Source organism: Palaemon carinicauda, chromosome 30 (assembly GCF_036898095.1).
Source record: "Palaemon carinicauda isolate YSFRI2023 chromosome 30, ASM3689809v2, whole genome shotgun sequence".
NCBI classification, from domain to species: domain Eukaryota; kingdom Metazoa; phylum Arthropoda; class Malacostraca; order Decapoda; family Palaemonidae; genus Palaemon; species Palaemon carinicauda.
In genome coordinates, this window is record NC_090754.1 from 50,413,364 (window position 1) to 50,435,863 (window position 22,500).

Genomic DNA, 22,500 nt, shown 5'->3' on the forward strand with positions numbered 1-22,500 from the left:
CGTCAGAAAATTTCAGCTTTAGCCAATGTATATCATTGTGTAACACCTCCACTTAATGCCTAATGCCTTCATACAATTTATTACGATTGTGGTTTTTGCTGGGCGACCTGTAGGCATAATGCATTTTGTTGATACACCTGTTAAACTAGAATGATAAGCAAGCAGTACAGTTTTGCTTGATCCTCTGATCATTCGATAGTATGATATATCAAAATTCTTGTTACACATCAACCTTTTTTATCTATCAGATGGCCAGACCCACACATTTTCATGACCCACACCCTGGACCTTAACCCTTTTACCCCTAGGCTCTTTGGAAATTTCCAGCCCTTAACCCCCAAGGGGTTATTTTTTCCCCAGCACATTTTGCAGTATATTTTTTTTAAATTGCTCTAACAGCCTTAATTTTTGTCATAGAGAGGTCAGGTTGGTCTCATTCTCTTGGAAAATGCCTGGATTTTAAAAAAAAATTATCAAAAATATGAAAAAAAATTTCTATAGCATTTTTTTGCAAGGACGTACCGGTACGTCCATGGGGGTAAAGGGATGAGTTTTGTGAAACATACCAGTAGTCCTTTGGGGGTAAAAGGGTTAAACATCACATCTTCTTTCATATATTAGAAGAACAAAGTTTGATTGATTGATTGATTTGAGGTTCACACACTGGCCCTTTCATATCTAAACCTCAACTTATCACAACTGAATCTGCATACCTTGAACCAGGAGATGGAAATCTGCTGTGAGGGCTCCATGGGCATTGGTGGCAGTGCACACGTAAGTTCCCGAGTCTCCAACATGCGTTGTGTGGAGGACTAGTTCAGACACACGTCCTGTGTCGACTTCTCTTTCAGAAACTTCATACCTAAAATAATAAATCAAGTATTAGCCGTATTTCATATACATACATACAACATTGTGTACATACTGTATACAATATATATATATATATATATATATATATATATATATATATATATATCACATGTTTCAGGAAACTTTCTCTTTCACAAAAAATATTTTGGCCCAGTTCCATATCTACTACTATACTATTTTTTTTTATTCCTCATAATTTGTCCAAACAAAGTCAATATATGAGTTCTCATCATTTTTCCCTAGGTTCTTGGCATATCCATATCACTCACACTTAACAAATACTACTATTATATAAACTGTTCATATCATTATTCTAAGCCAAGATGCTATCCTATTTGGAAAAGTTTACTGCTACAAAGGCCTAGACCCCTAAAGTGAAAGATGCCTAGTGCGAAAAACGAAATTTATAATGGACTATTGTTATGAAAAAAAATAAAGATAAGGAATAGATAACCATTTGATTGAACAACAGGTATCCTTGGTCCTTCTATTAAATACACCAACACGCCGTTGAGATAGGAAAGGCAAACCAACATTAAAGTGTTTGAGTGTACCCTCAAACAAGAGACCTCTAACACAGACAGAAGAGCAACAATTCAAAGGATGTGTCACTATTCAAGACATGATAGCATTGGTTTATTTTTAGTGTCCTTCTCCAAGATGAGCTATTGGTGAAATGTAGTACTCTTAATACAGTTGGATGTGAGAGGAAAGAAGAAATTTTGTTAAGCAATATGCCTAGAGTATTCGGGGTAAGAGTAGGTGAGGAAAAAAATAACCATTGATAGAGAAAGATCCAAAACATAATTACTCAATTTCAGGGAAAAATAGTGTTCCCGAATAAAATACACCTGTCGTTTAGAATCTTTCTAAACGTAACGTTGATTTCCAAGACATTCGGTAACAAATCTGGGCCGAGTTACTCAAGTCTAGAAAAGGAATTACATGACCAATTAAGAATAGTTCCTTAGGAAGTTTCACAATATTTACTTATAAATGGATTAAAACAATACCTGTAATCACTCCTAAGAGTTATGAGGGTGAACTCTACAGTCATTAGTAAAACCTCCGGTTGGCTAATAAGTTTTGATCGATATATTAATAAAACCATAAACAGTCCACAATGTTTATAATCCCCTATTGGCCTACCTGATATCTGGTTACGAAAGTGACGACGCCCAGTGAAGTAAGGATGCTTAATGCTATTTCAAGTTGAATTCGGCTGAATATCACCTCAAACAATACTTTCAAGACATGAATAATGTACCGAGAAAAAAGATACGCACGTAAGGTAAAAGGAAGTTTAATGAATAATGAAAATATAGCATGAAGATTATACTAATTACAATGGAAAAGACTAGACAAAGTAGTAAAGTACTACTTACTAGCAGTCAAGTAATCGACTCTGAACAGCTTTCCTTTGTAAACACCACCAAATACAAACCTTTCTATTTGAAATACTATTTCAATAGTCAGTATTTTATATACTAAAATGAATTTGATTGGATGTAGGCTATACCACCAGGCGCTGGGGCCCGTGAGGTTATTCCCCACCCAAGAGCATCTACTAAAAGCCTAGAATTGCAATATACGCTAAAATTATAAGAGGTTTGAAAACAAGATGGAAGAAAGGAAGCAAGAAGGGAGGGGAAGTAGGATGATATTTAGCAAGGAACGCTGTTAATATCCTTAATGCCTAAGTGCACCTCGTGAGGTGTATCGACAGCAATACCCGTCAATGGAACTACTTAAGCATTGGCTTATATTACACGCCCTTGTTGTATACACGACACCCACAAGGTGATCGCGCAAGGGTAGTAACTAACCTTTGCATTCCATGCTTTTATCTTTTTCTAGTATATTTGGAAGATTTATATTAGAAAAGTGTAAAGAAGGACCCTTTTCACCGGGCGTCACAGGCCTCTTCCCAGAAATAGATTTTTCCTTCGTCAAAATCCCTTTTTTTTTAATAAATTAAGATATCACTATACAGTTACAGTTCTAGTTTTTTGGGGATTTTCCAGTCAGTCTAAAACGAGTAACTATTTCTCGTTAACCAAGATTCACCTTTAATCAACTTCACATGATGAAAGACCAATATTATCACACTTTTCAGTTAATTTTCTGATATACCAAAAAAGCTTAATCTTGAATTTTCTTCCTTATATGTTACCTATTCACCATTTCAAATTAATTAGCTCCCAAGTTTGAAATTAATTCGTCCTACATAAAATATAGTTATCTCCCTAATATGACCCAATTAATATTATCACCAAATAACGATAACATTAAAACTTTAATGGTGTTAAAATGTTATTTTCATTAGTAAAATAAATTTTTGAATATACTTACCCGATAATCATGTAGCTGTCAACTCCGTTGCCCGACAGAATTCTACGGGAGGGATACGCCAGCTATCACTATACTAGAAGGGGGTGTACTCACAAGCGCCACCTGTGGCCAGGTACTACAGTACTTGTTGTTGACGCCACCTCACTTTTTCCTCGGTCCACTGGTTCTCTATGGGGAGGAAGGGTGGGTCAATTAAATCATGATTATCGGGTAAGTATATTCAAAAATTTATTTTACTAATGAAAATAACATTTTTCAATATTAAACTTACCCGATAATCATGTAGCTGATTCACACCCAGGGGGGTGGGTGAAAAACCAGTGTACAAGACTAAAGGATAGCTAAGTATCCCGTATTTCATATACTGTAATCAGTTATCCACAATAACAATGAAATAATAAGTACCTGGTAAGGAAGTCGACTTGAACCGTTACTCTGCCTTTAATAAGATCGTCTTCCTTACTGAGCACAGCGTTCCTCTTGGAAGGCTGAATCAACTCAAAGGTGCTAAAGTATACAGGGCTGCAACCCATACTAAAGGACCTCATCACAACCTTTAACCTCGGCGCTTCTCAAGAAAGAATTGACCACCCGCCAAATCAACAAGGATGTGGAAGGCTTCTTAGCCGACCGTACAACCCATAAAAAGTATTCAAGAGAAAGGTTAAAAGGTTATGGGATTATGGGAATGTAGTGGCTGAGCCCTCGCCTACTACTGCATTCGTTGCTACGAATGGTCCCAGGGTGTAGCAGTACTCGTAAAGAGACTGGACATCTTTGAGATAGAATGATGCGAACACTGACTTGCTTCTCCAATAGGTTGCATCCATAACACTCTGCAGAGAATGGCTCTGTTTGAAGGCCACTGAAGTAGCCACAGCTCCCACTTCATGTGTCCTTACCTTCAGCAAAGCAAGGTCTTCTTCCTTCAGATGAGAATGTGTTTCTCTAATCAGAAGCCTGAATAGTAAGAACTTGGAAAAGAAGGTTTCTTGATAGCACACTATAAGACTTCTGATTGTCCTTGTAAAGGTTAAGACCTTTTTAGATAGTACCTAAGAGCTCTAACTGGGCAAAGTACTCTCTTCAGTTCATTCCCCACCAAGTTGGACAGGCTTGGGATCTCGAACGACTTAGGCCAAGGACGTGAAGGAAGCTCGTTTAGCAAAAACCGAGCTGCAAGGAACATGTAGCCGTTTCAGATGTGAAAACAATGATCCTGCTGAAGGCGTGGATCTCACTTACTCTTTTAGCTGTTGTCAAGCACACGAGGAAAAGAGTTTTTAATGTGAGGTCCTAAAAAGAGGCTGATTGGAGAGGTTCAAATCTTGATGACATAAGGAACCTTAGGACCACGTCTAGATTCCAGCCTGGAGTGGACAACCGACGTTCCTTTGAGGTCTCAAAAGACCTAGGGAGGTCCTGTAGATCTTTGTTGGTGGAAAGATCCAAGCCTCTGTGGCGGTAAACCGCTGCCAACATACTTCTGTAACCCTTGATCGTAGGAGCTGAAAGGGATCTTACTTTCCTTAGATATAACAGGAAGTCAGCAATCTGGGTTACAGTGGTACTGGTTGAGGAAACTGCATTGGTCTTGTACCAGCTACGGAAGACTTCCCCTTGAGACTGATAGATTCTGAGAGTGGATGTTCTCCTTGCTTTGGTAATCGCTCTGGCTGCCTCCTTCGAAAAGCCCCTAGCTCTTGAGAGTCTTTCGAAAGTCTGAAGGCAGTCAGACGAAGAGCGTGGAGGATTGGGTGTACCTTCTTTACGTGAGGTAGACTTAGAAGGTTCACTCCTAGAGGAAGAGTCCTGGGAATGTCGACCAGCCATTGCAGTACCTCTAAGAACCATTCTCTCGCGGGCCAGAGCGGAGCCAACCAACGTCAGCCGTGTCCCTTTGTGAGAGGAGAACTTCTGAAGTACCCTGTTGACAATCTTGAACGGCGGGAATGCATACAGGTCGAGATGGAACCAATCCAGCAGAAAAGCATCCACGTGAACTGCTGCTGGGTCTGGAATCGGAGAACAATACAACAGAGAGTCTCTAGGTTATCGAGGTAGCGAACAGATCTATGGTTGGCTGACCCCACAGGGCCCAAAGTCTGCTGCAAACATTCTTGAGAAGGGTCCACTCTGTGGGGATGACCTGACCCTTCCGGCTGAGGTGATCTGCCATGACATTCATACCGCCCTGAATGAACCTCGTTACCAGTTAGCTTTCGATCTTTAGACCAGATGAGTAGGTCCCTTGCGATCTAGAACAACTTCCACGAAAGAGTCCCTCCCTGCTTGAAGATGTAAGCCAGGGCTGTGGTGTTGTCAGAGTCCACCTCCACCACTTTGTTAAGCTGGAGGGACTTGAAGTTTATCAAGGCCAGAATAACCGCCAACAACTCCTTGCAATTGATGTGAAGTGTCCTTTGCTCCTGATTCCATGTTCCCGAGCATTCTTGTCCGTCCAAAGTCGTACCCCAGCCCGTGTCTGATGCGTCCGAGAGGAGACGGCGGTCGTGTTTCTGAACAGCCAAAGGTAGACTTCCTTGAGAAGAAAGCTGTTCTTACACCACGCGAGAGAAGACCTCCTCTCTTCGGAAACAGGAACTGAGACCGTCTCTAGCGTCATGTCCTTTATCCAGTGAGCAGCTAGATGATACTGAAGGGGGGGGAGGTGGAGTCTCCCTAACACGATGAACAGGGCCAGCGATGAAAGTGTCCCTGTTAGACTCATCCACTACCTGACTGAGCATCGGTTCCTTCTCAGCATGCTCTGGATGCATTCTAGGGCTTGGAAGATCCTTGGGGCCGACGGAGAAGCCCGAAAAGCTCGACTCTGAAGATCCATACCCAAGGAGACAATGGTCTGGGATGGGACGAGCTGAGACTCCTCAAAATTGACCAGGAGGCCCAGTTCCTTGGTCAGATTCATAGTCCATTTGAAAATCTCCAGACAGCGACGACTTGTGGGAGCTCTTAAAAGCCAGTCGTCTGACGGAGCCGGACACAAGATCATGGTACTGCTGCACAGTCTGTGAACTGTCAACCATGGGCAAGAGAGGAAGTACAGTGACAACCCGAATCTGTCTAGACTGTCTGGGTCGTACAGACAACTCCTTATCGGGTTGCTGAGGTTGCCGCACTGCGTCACAACAAGTCACTTCTGCTGGTTGTTGAACGTCTTCCCCGTGACACATTGACTCTGTAAACAAAAAAATCCTCTAACAAGGACTAAGCTTGGACTGCATGTCTTGCAACACAGCTCAAGGTCTATGGGAGCAGGTGTGGTAACAGACGGGATTAGCGACTGAAGTGGAACCATTACCTTCCCTGGAAGCATGTTATGCTTAAATAAAAGTCATAGGAGGCTACGCAGCTAAAGGCTCCCTCCAAATGACAGAGTCCTCAAGGGAATATCAGAAGGAGGGAGAAAAGAACTTTCTCATCTACAGGGACCATATCCTAGAAAAGCTAAGTTCTCTCAGTGAGGGTTTCACTGGTGCAAAAGCAGCAGACTAGAAGGCAACGTTATGAAACTGCTTGCCAGTCTAGTGAGTTGGCAACAACCAAAGATGTGTGACTGAGAAGCATGCGGTAAGGAATGCAGAGCATGTTGTATGCAGAGTATGCTGTATGCAGAGCATGCTGTATGTAGAGCATGTTGTATGCAGAGCATGCTGAATGCAGAGCATGCTGTATGCAGAGCATGTTGTATGCAGAGCATGCTGAATGCAGAGCATGCTGTATGCAGAGCATGTTGTATGCAGAGCATGCTGAATGCAGAGCATGCTGTATGCAGAGCATGTTGTATGCAGAGCATGCTGTATGCAGAGCATGTTGTATGCAGAGCATGCTGTAAGCAGAGCATGCTGTATGTAGAGCATGTTGTAAGGTAAGCAGAGCGTGTGCATGGCGTTTAACATTTCTCAGAAATTCCATGACCAGTGCTAGAGTGCTTTATGCATGCTTGCCTGGGGTTTTAATATCAACATAATATTTACCTTACATTCATAACTCATGATTCATATTTTTGCCATATTTTTCGATATTGTTAAAAATATATTGCAAGGAATACCAATATATTTTTATAAGTAATACAAATAACCTCCATTATCATAATGTTTGAAAATGGAGGTAAGGTATGCTGAACAGCAGAGTCAGAACGAGCTGGAACAACAATAGTTGTGGTTTCCTCTTCAAGACTCTGTTGAGGGAACACCTGAGGCTCAGTCTGCAAAGGCTGATCAAAAGAAGTAGCAGAAGGTAGGCGCATGGGTGGAGGAGGCTGACTCCTGGCATGAGTGGCTGAACTCAAGGGTTGCGCTTGCTGAGTGGTTGGCGGATGCGCAGTAGCAAGTTCCTGAGGAACGAGTTGAGGTTCCTGCGGTGTGAGCTGAGAGCGAAAAGGCAGTGGCTGCGCAGAACGCAGTAAAAGTCTCGCAAGTTGAGGCTCCTGAGGCGCAAGGCTAAGGTGTTGAGGTGCTTGCCCTGAGGAGGGTTGAGCTCGCTGCAGCGAGAGCTGAGGAGACTGACTCATGGATGGGAGAGGTTGTTGTACCTCAAGCGAGTGTTGCCTCACTGGTGGAACAGCAAGTGGAAGCGGAGGAAGATAGGTATAAGCCTCCTGTTCCCATTGCTGAGGTTGCCTTAAGGAAGGCAGAGGGAGCTGCACACCACTGGGATCAGTAAACTCATAACGTGGCTCAACATCGTACGCCTGGCAGGCGGTACTGCGGTCAGGCGGAGCGAGCGCAGGCGGAGGGAGCGCAGGCGGAGCGAGCGCAGGCGGAGGCGCAACCTTCTCAGCCCGACACTCACGCATCAAGACCGAAAGTTGTGACTGCATGGACTGCAGTAGAGTCAACTAGGGGTCGGCAGACACTAAGGTCTGCTGAGGTAAAGCCTTAACAGCAGAGATCTGTTGCGGCAGAACCTTACTCCTCTTAGGCGGAGTGCATTCAACTGATGACTGCGGCGAGTCAGAGCTAACCCAATGACTGCATCCGGGTTGTTGAACTCTAACTTCGTACGTCTGGCATAGGTCTGGACTTTACGTTTAAGAGGTCTTGAGACCTGAGACCAGCGTTTTCTCCCCTAAATTTCTTCTGCAGACGAGCAAAATAAGGGCTCAATCGTCTGCGGGTGGGAGAGACGGTCTCGGTAAGACACGCCCGCAACCACCGAGGATACTTCTGTGCGCCGATCAAGGCCTGCTGAACCCTTTTGCCCTTCGACATTGCTTCTCCCCTGGGCTTGGGAGCTTGCAAGAGGTCCCGGACTGGGAGGACGACTGGCACGCACAGAAGTACCCTCACGCACAACACTGACACACTTTGCGCTAATCACTTATCACTTTGATTTTCTGTTTGCACTTATTTCACTGAACTCGAAACTTTAAGTGGTTTTTACCTGAAACACGCAATTCTATGCTTTCTCAAAAGTTAGTAATTGCGAAAACAGAATTACAATGTAACAGAAAAATCTAATGAAAGATAAATAATTCAGTGGCTGGAAAGAGACTAAACACTAGATCACTCTAGAAACGTTTACCTTCTTCCCCTAAAGAGACTAGGGAGAAGAGCAAAAACGATAACAACGTTACTCGCTTGAATGAAACGTTTATCCTCCTCTTTCTCCCTCCGTCTCTATCTCTCTCTCTCTCTCTCTCTTGATTTAGAACCTGAGAGAAGAGCCCAATCATATATATCGTTAAAACATATTATTGTTAAAGGAAAAAACTGAAATATTTCCCAAAATGAAAAGTTCCTTTATTAGGATTAAAACCATTAAGTTAAGAAAGAATGAACAAAACGCTAGACACGGTTACTCTTACTGCAACGTGAAACCGTGAAAATTCTTTCTCTATCGTAACGATAGAGCGCAAGTTGAACGTTCTGAACGTCAACAACTGCAGAGACAAAACAAAACGTTAGTTCAACTTTGAAAACAGTACGAGACTATCAAAGAAATTCTTTCAAAGACATTAAAATAGCATAATATGTTAACAGGTAAAACCGAAATGACGGGCTCAAAGTTAATTAACTTCGGTACCAAGAAAAGACCGCCTACTATTAGGAAGGTCGAATATAAACAAATATAAAAATTGATTTTAATAAGTTTATGATAAAAGGAAGTTAATCGAAGAGGCCTATAAGAGGCGGAGAGATATAAATAAATCTATAACTTTTGTTAAGCAAAATTAAGAAAGAGAGTCTATATTCTCTTAGACACCAACACTTCCGTCTAAGGGAAGGGTCGGCCATTTAAAGGTGAAAGAGAGTTCATACTCTCTTCGTCACCATAAATAATCAAATTAATTCCAAAAGCTAACAAAGCTAATATAGAAGTTTCCAGTATAGCGAATAGCTGCAAATTTAGAGAAATACTTCACCAAACCGTGAACAATACTCCAAAATCATAAGCGTATCCAAGAACGTCTTGCCGGAAGCACGACAGAGGAAAAAGTGAGGTGGCGTCAACAACAAGTACTGTAGTACCTGGCCACAGGTGGCGCTTGTGAGTACACCCCCTTCTAGTATAGTGATAGCTGGCGTATCCCTCCCGTAGAATTCTGTCGGGCAACGGAGTTGACAGCTACATGATTATCGGGTAAGTTTAATATTGAAAAATATGTACTTGACGTATCATATATTTCAGGTTCTTAAAATTTAGAGCTCGGGCACATTTTCCAAGCCTAAGCATTCATTTCACTGCTAAAGAAATTGTAGTAAGTCGACTATAAGCATTTGTTATTTTATGAATCAAGTCTACAGCATCATAACATTAAGTCAAATTACCTAGACGATGGGGGGGGGGGGGTTATACAGCAAATCAAATTACCTTGAATGAAGGAGGTATACAGTACAGCAAATAAAATTACCTTAGGTAAGGTGTTATGCAGGAGGTCCAATTACCTTGGAAGGGGGTTATACAGCAAGTTAAATTTACCTTGGAAGGGGGTGGGTGGGTTATCAACTTGAATTCAAATTACCTTGGGAAAAAAAAAAGGGGGGGGGGTCATACAGAACATCAAAATACCTTGAAAGAGGGGGAAGGTTTACACAGTAAGTCACATTACCTTACAAGGGGGTTTATTTACCAAGTCAAATTACCATTGAAGGTTTATCAACTTAAGGCAAATGATCTTGGAAGAGGGGTTATATAGCAAGTAAAATTACCTTGGTAAAAGGGGGGGGGGTTGTTATACAGCACATCAAATTACCCTGGAAGCGGGGTTATACAGCACATCAATTACCTTGGAAGAGGGGGGTATATAGCACATCAAATTACCTTGAAGGAGGGGGGGTTATATAGCACATCAAATTATTTGGAGGGGGGGGGGGTTTATATAGCACATCAAATTACCTTGAAAGAGAGAGGGGGGGGGTTATACAGCAAGTCACATTACCTTTGTTAGGGAGTTTATCTAAGAAATCAAATTACCTTGGAAGGTAGGAGGTTGGGTTATACAGGAAGTCACATTACCTTGCAAGGGGTTTATCTACTAAATCAAATTACCTTGGAAGGGCAGGAAGTGGCGTCGAATCTCTGGTCCAAGCAAGATTGAGGGGAGTATCGCCGTGAGCTTCGCAAGCCAAAGTGGCCGTTGCTCCTACCACCACTTGCTGTCTTTGGCTTCGCACTCCAAACCATGGGGGTTCTTTGGGAGGACAAGAAATGTAAAAATATAACCTTGGGTGATTGTTATGGAATGCTGTTAATGCAAAGGAAAATAATCAATATCGGAACTATTGCGCTTTGCAAATGTATAGTTGAAAGATTTTACGGAAGCCAAACTAGTTTCTCTTAAGCTAAATCTATTTTGCTGAAATTTTCAAATAATATCAGTTCTTCGTGTACAATTACTTTTCTAGGAGGCATCTGGGTAAAATTATAGCTTCGCGTTCGCACTCCAAACCATGGGGGTTCTTTGGAAGGACAGGAAATGTAGAAATATAACTTTGGGTGATTGTTATAGAATGTTAATGAAAAGGAAAATAGCCAATTTCAGAACTACAGTGCTTTGCAAATGTACAGGTAAAAGATTTTATGGGAGCTAAACTCAAGTTTCACGTAAGCAAAACCTCTTTGGCTGAAATTTTCAAATAAGGAAAAGGAAAATAGCCAATTTCAGAACTACAGTGCTTTGCAAATGTACAGGTAAAAGATTTTATGGGAGCTAAACTCGAGTTTCACATAAGCAAAACCTCTTTGGCTGAAATTTTCAAATAAGGAAAAGGAAAATAGCCAATTTCAGAACTACAGTGCTTTGCAAATGTACAGGTAAAAGATTTTATGGGAGCTAAACTCAAGTTTCACATAAGCAAAACCTATTTGGCTGAAATTTTCAAATAAGGCATCTGGGTTAAATTATAGTTGTGGACGGAACAACATTTCGAACAGAACAAAAGTTTTTCTTGCAGTAAATAATGTGCTTTCATTGAATTTGACCTTCATTTTAGCAGCAAATAAACCGAACACCCGTTAGACCGCCTAAAAACGGGGATTTTCTTTTTTTTTAATCTAATGGTTTTTGGTCCGCCGTGTGCTCACCCCTTTGAGTATTGTTTCTTAAATAATTACGGTTTTATTTGCTGTGAAAATAAGTATGATTTTCGATGAAAACGGACATTTTCGATAAGAAACAAGTTTTTTTTCGTAGAAAAGCTTTTTATTTCGTCTGTAAATATAACATAACCAGCATCTGATTTTCTTAAAGGCAAATATGAACTCTCAGAATTCGCTTTAAATAAGAGAAATCCTTACCATTGACACTGAGAGTCACTACTTTCGAAAGGCCGGCTCCAACGTTGTTGTTGGCCTCGCAGAGGTACCGGCCTTCGTGTCTTCTTTCAGCTCGGCTTACAGACAGAGTTCCATTCTCCCAACCGGCCACACCACCTTCCCCAGTGGCCACGCCACTGAATACCCCTGAGGCTGTAAAGAAAAAAAGACGAATTCTATTCATGTACAATAACACGGAAATATGAACTTCATGGTTTGCGTTTAACGAGCGTGTGTGTGTGTGTGTAGATTGCCTTACCGTACGTAAGACACGGGCTCTTGCCGCTGGACAGCCCGTAAGAGAATATTATAATTAGGTAATTTGAAATTTCAAAAGTGGTTTTAGATTTAAAATGGTTTGGTGTAATGTTCAATTATAAAGGGAGTCAGTTAAAAGAAGATAATATTTAATTACAATTGTTAGTTTAAGCTACGTTAAATTTAGATAGCCGAAGCTAATATATGTAAAGCCAAAAAGTAGTGGTAGTTTCAAGTGATGTTTAACGAGCAAATTGCTCCCTTATTTATGTCTTACATCTGATTATTTTTCTTATAAGTTTTAATGACCATTCTCAAGTGCAATATCTCAAATGGGTTTAATCACATATCCTAGAATTTTCAGGTAACCTTAATACAGATAGTATTGCTGGTATTTGGGTAAATATGGTTTCCTTGATAATTTTTTCAATAAAATACATAAATATCGAAGTGGTAGGCCTACAATTTTGGTACTATAAGAGCATTTTCCACTAAACATAATGCGAAGTACCATCAGACATAACCAATTCCTAAAATTAGGTTATGAATACTGAACAGAGGAAAGATAATACACACATACACAGGCCCAAAAAGAATGTTTGAAACCTCGTTCATCGGTCTGTAGCTAACGAAAACCATCACCTTAAAATACCTTTATTCTAATCATCTGATACATCATCATACCTTTTTTTCCATGTTTTATGCTGCAGTGATATGATTCCTACGAAATTAATAGAAATGAATACAACATTACTTAAAATATAAGCGTAATGTTACAACACATCTTGAAATATCACCTCTCTTCTCTCACACTATGCAGTGTGGAATAAAAATCACAAAATAAAGGCATTAATGGGTCACCTCCTATGAATGCCAATTGAGCTACAAAATATGCATATATTTGACGTCTATTAAAATAAAAGACTGTTCTCAAAGTAAAAAGCATGAAGAATCACATGGCATTTCAAATCGCTGTTTATGTTAAGGGAAAAGAGGAATATTACATTTGCTTTGTTGTAAATGGCGCAGCGCATCTATTATGTCAGTTTGTTCGTTATAGTCCTTATTTGAATTATACAGAATATATATTATGTTTATGTATAATTATTGATGACCATACTACAGAGAAACAGATTTGTGCAACTATTCAGAATATAAGTTTATTAAAGTATATATATATATATATATATATATATATATATATGAATGTTAATATAAAGGCCAATAAAGTGAGACAAAGTTACATTAATTAGGACAATCATAATTGAAGAAATCGGGTTTTAGCATAAGTACGAAAAGTATCATACACCAAAACCATAGATTGAAGGGGAACGCTTAGACTGACCACTCTGTTGCTACAAGTTAAAAGTGTCCACAAAACTTTATGAGTGCGAAAAAAATTAAAAAATAAAAATAGTACTCTCAATTCATTAGCTTCCTACTCAAAATTCTTTCTTCAAACAATATTTATCGAATAAGAAGACAAATGTTAAAGAAAGGAATTTTCAACGATGAAGTTCAATTTAAGCAGCTGTTAAGATTAGGCCTACCATATAATTTCACGCTATACTTGTTCAAAACTATGACGTAACATGTTCACGCATTTGATACTAAAAATAGAAATGACCCCGGAAAATGCTATTAAGCATATGGGTGTTGTGGAGGGGTAAAGTAACAACGTAATGGGTAGCAATGAGCACTAAGTACAAGCGAAATGAACTGAAGCGTGCAGGGCTCTCAGTTCTCTTTCAGTGAATTTCTCTAGACAGCTTGAAAATTTTCTCTAAATCTCTTCTTATTTCTCCAGATGAAAAATGCATTAATATTGGTCCTGAAATTAATTCATGACAAAATTCTAATGCTTTTACTCTTATGGTGATATCACACACACACATATATATAATGTATACACACACACACACACACACACACACACACACACATATATATATATATATATATATATATATATATATATATATATATATATATATATATATATATATATATATATATATATATATATATAATTCTGCTAAGCAGAGCGATATACGACAAATGCATCATATAAGCCATATTAGGTTAAACAAAATCCAATTAAATCAAATTAATGCTTCATTTAGTAAACAAAAGTAAAAAAAAAAGAAACCCAAATGTACTTCAAGAAAAAATAGCTTCATTTTTTTATAGTAAGTAAATAAAGAAAATAATATGAACTTCATTTAGTTCATAAAGGGAAAAAAATCACCAAGAAATCCAAATTAGGAGTATTAGTTATTGAAAAGTTAATAATTGGGGATTATTAATATCAATAAAAATCTCAAATTCTTTCTGATCATTCAATAATTATTACTCCCTGAATTTCTCTTTCAATATGTTTTTACATTCATCATCCGTGGCATCACTTTTGACCCCACTCATTGCGTATTTTAAACGGTCATCTAAAATTAGCTCATGAGCTGATATGCCCGCAATCTTTAAGCCATTTTTTACATGAAGGAGACTGTTGAGACTTGAACTCTTCAAGGAATTTCTGACATCTGTTTTAATCAGGCGTACATGACTGAAAAGTCTTTCGACTGCTGCATTCGAATTTGGCAATGCCAAGCAATACCCGACTACTTTACTTAGGTTGGGATACTTCATCTGGCCATTAATTTTTTTCACACTAAGCTGCTGCTTCCAAAATTCTGCAGCATCCTCCCCATTCATCATACCTCCATGAAGAGCAAGGTGCCTCCACTCCAAATCAACTTCTTCCTTGTCACATAAATCATTTAAGACAGGAAAAGATTTGAACACATTTCTTAGGCTTGATGGCTTTAAATTTAAGGCATTCTCTGGAATTAAAAAATCCAAGATCTTAAAGGACTCCGTTTTAAATCTTCTCCTTATTTGATTAATAAGTTCCAGAAGAAATTCTTGGCAACCCTTCTTAAACTTTGTCATACCTTCACGGTCTTTACTCACAGCAGAATCTGACAGTGTATCAGTGGCATTTATGCCAAGATAAATCTGACTAATAGGTACATGGTATCTTGTGTTATACACATCAAGTGTGAATGGATCACATTCACGAACACAGCTTATTTGAATAAAGTCACTCATAATATCTTTCAATAATTTCTTAACTTGGTCATGAAGATAAAGCAGTACAGGTTTATTGCTCTGAAACATTGTATTAAACTCGTTTGCACGTCGTAATTGAACCTGTAAAAATTGTAGTTGAGCTTTTATGAACGCATTTTCAAGCTCTTAAGGATACTTTCAGTAGTATATGAGGGGTCCCTTTTTTCATCAACCAAAGCTGTAAAATAAAGAACTAAAGCATCCCATTGCTCGAGTAAACGAGCAACACATGCTTCCAGGGATAACCAACGGGTCTGTCCTGGAGCTAACATCTTATGAGGTGAAATATCAAGAAATTTCTGAAATTCCTCCAGATCATGCTGTCTGAGGCTAGATCTGCTAAAATGATTAAACACATTCCTACATAAATCTTCTAGAGAAGTAGAAAGTTTGAGACAAGCATGGGACATACAAAGATGAATCATATGACAGTTGCATTTGACGAATGTAATATTAGGAAATTCAGATTTCATAAGGGCCACCACACTGAGTGTTTCACCAAACATGACATTGCAAGTGTCTGATGAGAACCCAATTATGTTAATCAGAGGTATGCTTTTATCTTCAAAACATTTTTTTATAGCTTCATACAAAGAAACCGAATCACACTTATGAACATTAACCATATCAAAAAATGATGTCACACTTTCAAATTTTTCATAATCAAAGTATACTATACATATTGCAAGTTGTTTGTCACTACTGACATCGGTAGTCTCATCAGGTATTATACTGAACTTAGTTACTTTAAGACGATCTATCAGTTCCTTTGAAAATCTGAACCCGAGACCCTGACGAATTATATTCGTACATTTAGTGGCAGACATTTTCAACTCGTGTAGCATGTTATTCTCCGCAGAGTTGTTTGGACAAGTGGCTTTTATCAAATCAACTAGAGACTTAGACAAAGAAAAAGGCAGGTTGTTTTCCGCAATAAAAGAAGCAATGCGACCCTCAGTTAGCATTTTATAGGCACTAGGTTGTTGTTGTTTTTTAAAACACTCCTTAACTGTACTCTGTGCTTGAGAAGTTTTCCATGATTTAATATGTGCTGCACTTTTTGCATGCCTCTCAATACTGATCTTTGCACAGTGCAAAGGTGTAGCACACACAATACACATAGGGTTAGATTTGCCTGGAGCAGGGGCTTTTAGCCACCCTTTAAACTGATGCAATTGTAACCATTCAGAGCGAAACTTTTGCTTGTAGCAAGGTTTCAGCTTCTTCTTTGGTGACTGTGGATCAACAGGCTCATTATCTGAATGGTCTGACATGGAGTCATCACTCCTTTGGCTGCTTACATTTGCACTAGCCATGATCAAAATACTCCTAAAACTTGGCACTCAACCCTAAAAATTAAAAAAAAAAAAAAAGAAAGAGCATTAGTTGACCTATGCTATATGCAGCATCCACCTCAAAAGTAGAGAGAGAGAGAGAGAGAGAGAGAGAGAGAGAGAGAGAGAGAGAGAGAGAGACTGTAGGCTATGTAAGTGTCACATCTGCCCAGAAGCATACATCTATTCTTTTCACCTTTATACGGCAATAATTGTGAGAAAACAGAAAAGGAAAATAAAATTTACGATTCCTGTAGCTTGCTGTTGTAGCAAATGCTTTCAGGAAAGAAATCGATTCTCTATTTCTAATTTCATATTATGCTTGTGGCTCCTTTGAATGGTGAATTTTTGCAGGACCCTAGTCTGTGCAATTTAATTTACTTACAAATATTTCTAGTTAGTCTACAAAGTAGGAACCAATAACCACAGGCATATTCATTTAGACTTAGGCCTACACATGTTTTGATCCCTATCATGACAATATATATATATATATATATATATATATATATACACTGTACATATTTCCAACATTCCCTTTGGTAAAATAATGACAGTTACACCAAAGACTACAGTGATGGGAACGAATGGAAATCACAAGAATATAAGTCAGCAATTCATGCAAAAGGCCAAAAGCAAGTCACAACTCACAGAAGCTGAAATTCTTTAAAATTCTTTCACACACACTGACACAGAGAGCTCTGGCACTATAACAGTTAAACAGTGACCGTTGGTCATCGTCGAGTTGACGCCTTGCCTGGCGGGGTGGCTAGTGGCGAGTTGACTGTTGGCGACTGTTTTGGCGGGCCGCGGACAGGAGGGGATGGGTGGGTGGGTTGGAGAGGAACCATAGACTTAGTGAGAGAAACTCAACTTGCATTGGAATTTGGATAGGTTCGCTTTATGACTGATTTTGAACTTTTTATCCATTTATTTTTATTTTTTTAATTATTTTTACTATTTATTTTAAATTTTCTTTAAATTCAATGAAAAATCTTCAAAGATATTAGGGGATTCTCATCAGATTTCTCTAATTTTTCTCTGAAATATGCTCATCTCTAAAAATTTCTTCAAATGGACCCAGATTTCTCAATCTAGAGAAATTTCTCTAAAACTGAGAGCCCTGGAAGCGTGTAGTGGAACAAGAATCGTACCTCTGAAAAAAATTATCGTACTTTACGATCACCGTTTATCTTTCCTGTGGATTTACCATTTCATTAGTTTTTTCCAAATAGGGTTTACTTCCTTCAGAACTTTATTCGCAACTCCAAATAGCCACAGCTCACAACTTTCCTAAATACAATATTCCTAACTGTTTACTGCCTCTCTCTCTCTCTCTCTCTCTCTCTCTCTCTCTAATGGTTTACTGCTTCATCTCTCTCTCTCTAATGGTTTACTGCTTCATATATCTCTCTCTCTCTCTCTCTAATGGTTTACTGCTTCATCTCTCTCTCTCTCTCTCTCTCTCTCTCTCTCTCTCTCTCTAATGGTTTACAGCTTCATCTCTCTCTCTCTCTCTCTCTCTCTCTCTAATGGTTTACAGCTTCATCTCTCTCTCTCTAATGGTTTACCAGCTTCATCTCTCTCTCTCTCTCTCTCTCTCTCTCTCTCTCTCTTTCCTACGATGGCATCTAGGAAGTACATTAATCTTAGCGCGAACCTCCCTTAGGTTCATTACGAGCGACGTAACAATACAACCACCTTAATTGACTGCAGGCTTTCACTGAAACAACATTTAATTGCTTAAGACATTATACTGTATATATACAAATATATATATAGGGGTATATATAAATATGTATACATAATACACAAACACACACACATATATAATATATATATATATATATATATATATATATATATTTATTTATATATACATATATTACATATGTCTATATACACATTAATACAGTATATTTATATACGCATTTATACAGTATATATATATATATATATATATAAAACCAGACACTTGCTCTTTATCATATGAGGGAGATATTTCTTGATAATATTATTTCAAAGGTTTTCGAAATAAGTATCTTCAATTTCATAAGTCTATTACAAATGAAACAGTTCCCGTAATCAACTAGATAATGACAACTAAAGGAACGCTGTATTATATTATTTTAGTACCTCTCAAAAGCTGCAATAAATATAGTGGATAAAATTTCTCGCATAAAAGAAGTGAAAAGATAACGGTTCTAAGTAGACTTCATTACCCCCTCTCTCTCTCTCTCTCTCTCTCTCTCTCTCTATATATATATATATATATATATATATTATCTGGACTCTTACATAATCAGTAATTGTTGATACAAGAGATTGGAGTTGATGTGTGCGCATGTATGTATATGCAGTATGTATACTGTGTATGTGTGTGTGTATATATATATATATATATATATACTAATCTCTTTTATCAACAATCATTGATTATGTAAGAGTTCTGATTATATTATTTCTCTTATTATTACTATGCTAGTTATAACCCAAGTTGGAGAAGCACGATGCTGTAAGTCCAAGGGCTCCAACAGGGAAAGTAGCCCAGTGAGGAAAGGAAATACGGAAACATTGAATAGCGTGCCTGAGTGGCAAGCAAGAGAACTCTAACCCAACACAGTGGAAGACCATGGTATCCAGGACTATTTTAACTGTTCATTACTTCTCTTTTAGTTCTCACAGGGTTATTTTTCTCTGTTGGAGCCCTTGGGCTTATAGCATTCGACTTTTCGAACTAGGGTTGTAGCTTAGCTAGTTATGATGATGATGATGATAATAATAATAATAATAATAATAATGATTGCAATGATAATAATAATCATAACCATACTACTACTACTACTACTACTACTACTAATAATAATAATAACAATAACAACAACAACAACAATAATAATAATGATAATAATAATAATAATACATGATACTGCGATGACGATGACGACACTGGCAAAGTATTTTTTTTAATATCTGAAGACGAACTGCAACAAATTTTGCATATTGATGAATAAAAATATAGAAGGAAAATAATATAATTAGAAATAGAAGATCAAGATATAAAAACAAGGTACAAATATACTCTAAGTAAGATGAATGTTCTGTCAACAACAAAATTAACTGAGAGCTTAATTATGAGTAGTAAATCCTGACAAATTAATTTTGTAGTATAAGTGGGCGTCTTGGAAGATCCTTCATTAACCATGGTTATTAGAAATCCCGGGAGTCTGAAAATTATAACCCCTTTTCAATAAAACTCAACAAAATCAGAGATGCAACTGATATTGCAGAAGAAGTTTGGTGTGAACAATAAAAAGAAAAATAAGAATACCATGGTTTGAAATGGCGATCTCCTGAAAACGGATATCAAAATCAAACCAATGGATTTTTTTTTAATTTATGAGTTTTCAAGAGGCATTTGTATAAAAAGAAAGGAGGTATTTTGAGTTATGTAAAAATGAAGATTAACCTTCCTGTAACGGTGACTTGAATTAATTTACATAAAAACTACATTAATTGCAAATCACAAATATAGTTGTTATCAATTACTGTATTTTCATAACCTTATGAGAATTTTGATAAACAATTTCGATGTATAAAAAAACTATGTAGTCAAAAATATAAAAGAAAATAATTTCTTTGTTTGGTTTCAGATTGAATAAAAATTACAATTCTTTATGTAAAAAAAGTATTTTGGTAGCTATGTTATCGTCTCCTACATAGTTCCTCCACCTTACCTAAATCAAAAAACAATTTACTGCTTTTTAGAATAATCTGTTTTTTTTTTTTCAGAAACAACATCAGTATAATTCGTCTTGTCTGTATTATGCCGTGCTATGATGAACTATATGAAACAGACAAACTATAATCAATAATAGAAATTAATAATAATATATATAGACGAGAGAGAGAGAGAGAGAGAGAGAGAGAGAGAGAGAGAGAGAGATATGATAATAACATCTGTACATTATAATTTCCCAGGAGAGCGCAGACCTCCATCTACATCCAATTCCAAAAAAAAAAAAAAAAAAAAAAAAAAACACGAGATATCTTTCGACTATTACGTAATGTTAATTGTGTTCTGGATCTTGTTCCCAGATCTCGGGTCTTGGATCATGTCTATCCATTCTTCCTTCTATGGTTTCCTTATTTCAAGCCTTCTATCTCCTCCTCCCTCCCCTCCTTCCTCCTCCTCCTCCTCCTCCTCATCTAGATAAGATATAGAGGAGAAATTCGTAAATCTGTAAGTGAAGGGCTTCTCTCCATTTTATGCAGATGAGTGTATGAAAATGACGGCATTTGAAGGTCTGCGGGAAATTTCGTTGGGATATTTATAAGCTTGGACGTATATTTAAGAGCACTTTCATTATTATTATTATTACTATCCAAGCTATAACCCTAGTTGGAAAAGCAAGATTCTATAAGCCCAGGGGCTCCAACAGGGAAAAATAGCCCAGTGAGGAAAGATAATAAGGAAATAAATAAATGAAGAGAAGAAATTAACAATAAATCGTTCTAAAAAAAGTAACAACGTCAAAACAGACATGTCACATATAAACAACATCAAAAACAAATGTCATAAACTATAAAAAGACTCATACCTATATTATCTCGCTTTCGTTTAAAATAAAGACAAGAGAACGAGAGGTTATATGAATATGCACGTATGTTCACTTACATATGCCTTATAAGAACATACAATACATACAGACATGAATGGTTATTCACAATTCAGGAATTAAAAGTAAAATGTGACATGTAGTCTTGACCTTTTTTTTTCTGAAGCTAATCGCTGTTAGGGTAAATTGCCTAATGTGTTCAACAAACTTTTAACTTGGGCTCCACAAGGCACTAGAAGAGTTGGAAGACCCAGGCCTACAATGCTGAGGACTATGAAGCGTGAAGTGGGAGATGATGAGTGGAGAAGTATTGAATTAAAAGCTCAAGATAAAGATGACTGGCGAAATCTAACAGGGGCCCTTTTGTGTCAATAGGCGTGGGAGGAGATGATAATGATATATATATATATATATATATATTATATATATAAATATATATATACATTATATATATTATATACTGTGTATATATATATATATATAATGTATGTATGTATATATATACTGTATATATATATATATATTATATGTATATATATACTGTGTATGTATATATATATATATATATATACATATACATATATATATATACATATATATATGAAAAAACAACGGAAATGGGGATAAACGGATCAAATTGCAACGATGAAATTGACATTTAATATACAAACACATGTTTCTATATTCTAAAAATTAAGATTAATCTGCAACAACCCAAAGAATCTCAGAGTAATATCCGCTGAAACTGTACAGTGATAATCTCTTAACACAAAGAATAACTGTCTAAAATATTTATTCTCTAAAGATATAAATTTCCTTAAACATATTTTGAATATTGCAGATTTTTAAATTTTGTTATCAAATGAAGTAGACTTTTAATTTTGTTAGCAAAATAGAGTAGATTTTTCTTTATTTTATTATAAAAATTGTAGATTTAAATTTTGTTATAAAAATTAAAGTATATTCTTTTTATTAAAATGAAGTAGGCTTACAATTTTGTTATCAAAATAAAAAAGATTTTTAATAATATTATCAAAACAAAGTACATTTTTTAATTTCTTTATCAAAATGATGTAGATTTAATAAAGTAAATTTTTTTAATTTCATTATCAAAATGAAGTAGATTTTTAATTTTGCTACAAAAATGCAGTAAT

The 22,500-nt window shown here is 37.3% G+C and overlaps 2 protein-coding genes across 6 annotated transcripts in view; one reads left to right on the top strand and one right to left on the bottom strand.

Moving 5' to 3' along the window:
* Nucleotides 1-12,205, bottom strand: part of LOC137623095 (cell adhesion molecule Dscam1-like) — a 47,601-nt gene extending 35,396 nt beyond the window's left edge. Inside the window, exons 1-3 of the mRNA XM_068353753.1 lie at nucleotides 11,989-12,205; nucleotides 10,741-10,882; nucleotides 714-862 (exon numbers count right to left, since the gene is read on the bottom strand). Of these exons, the coding sequence (XP_068209854.1) occupies nucleotides 714-862; nucleotides 10,741-10,882; nucleotides 11,989-12,190 (493 nt within the window). The 5' untranslated portion in view covers nucleotides 12,191-12,205. The remainder of the gene's footprint in view (nucleotides 1-713; nucleotides 863-10,740; nucleotides 10,883-11,988) is intronic.
* The window catches only part of LOC137623093 (cell adhesion molecule Dscam1-like), a 317,782-nt gene that overhangs the window by 234,354 nt on the left and 60,928 nt on the right, over nucleotides 1-22,500 (top strand). The gene's annotated exons all lie outside the window — the stretch shown is intronic.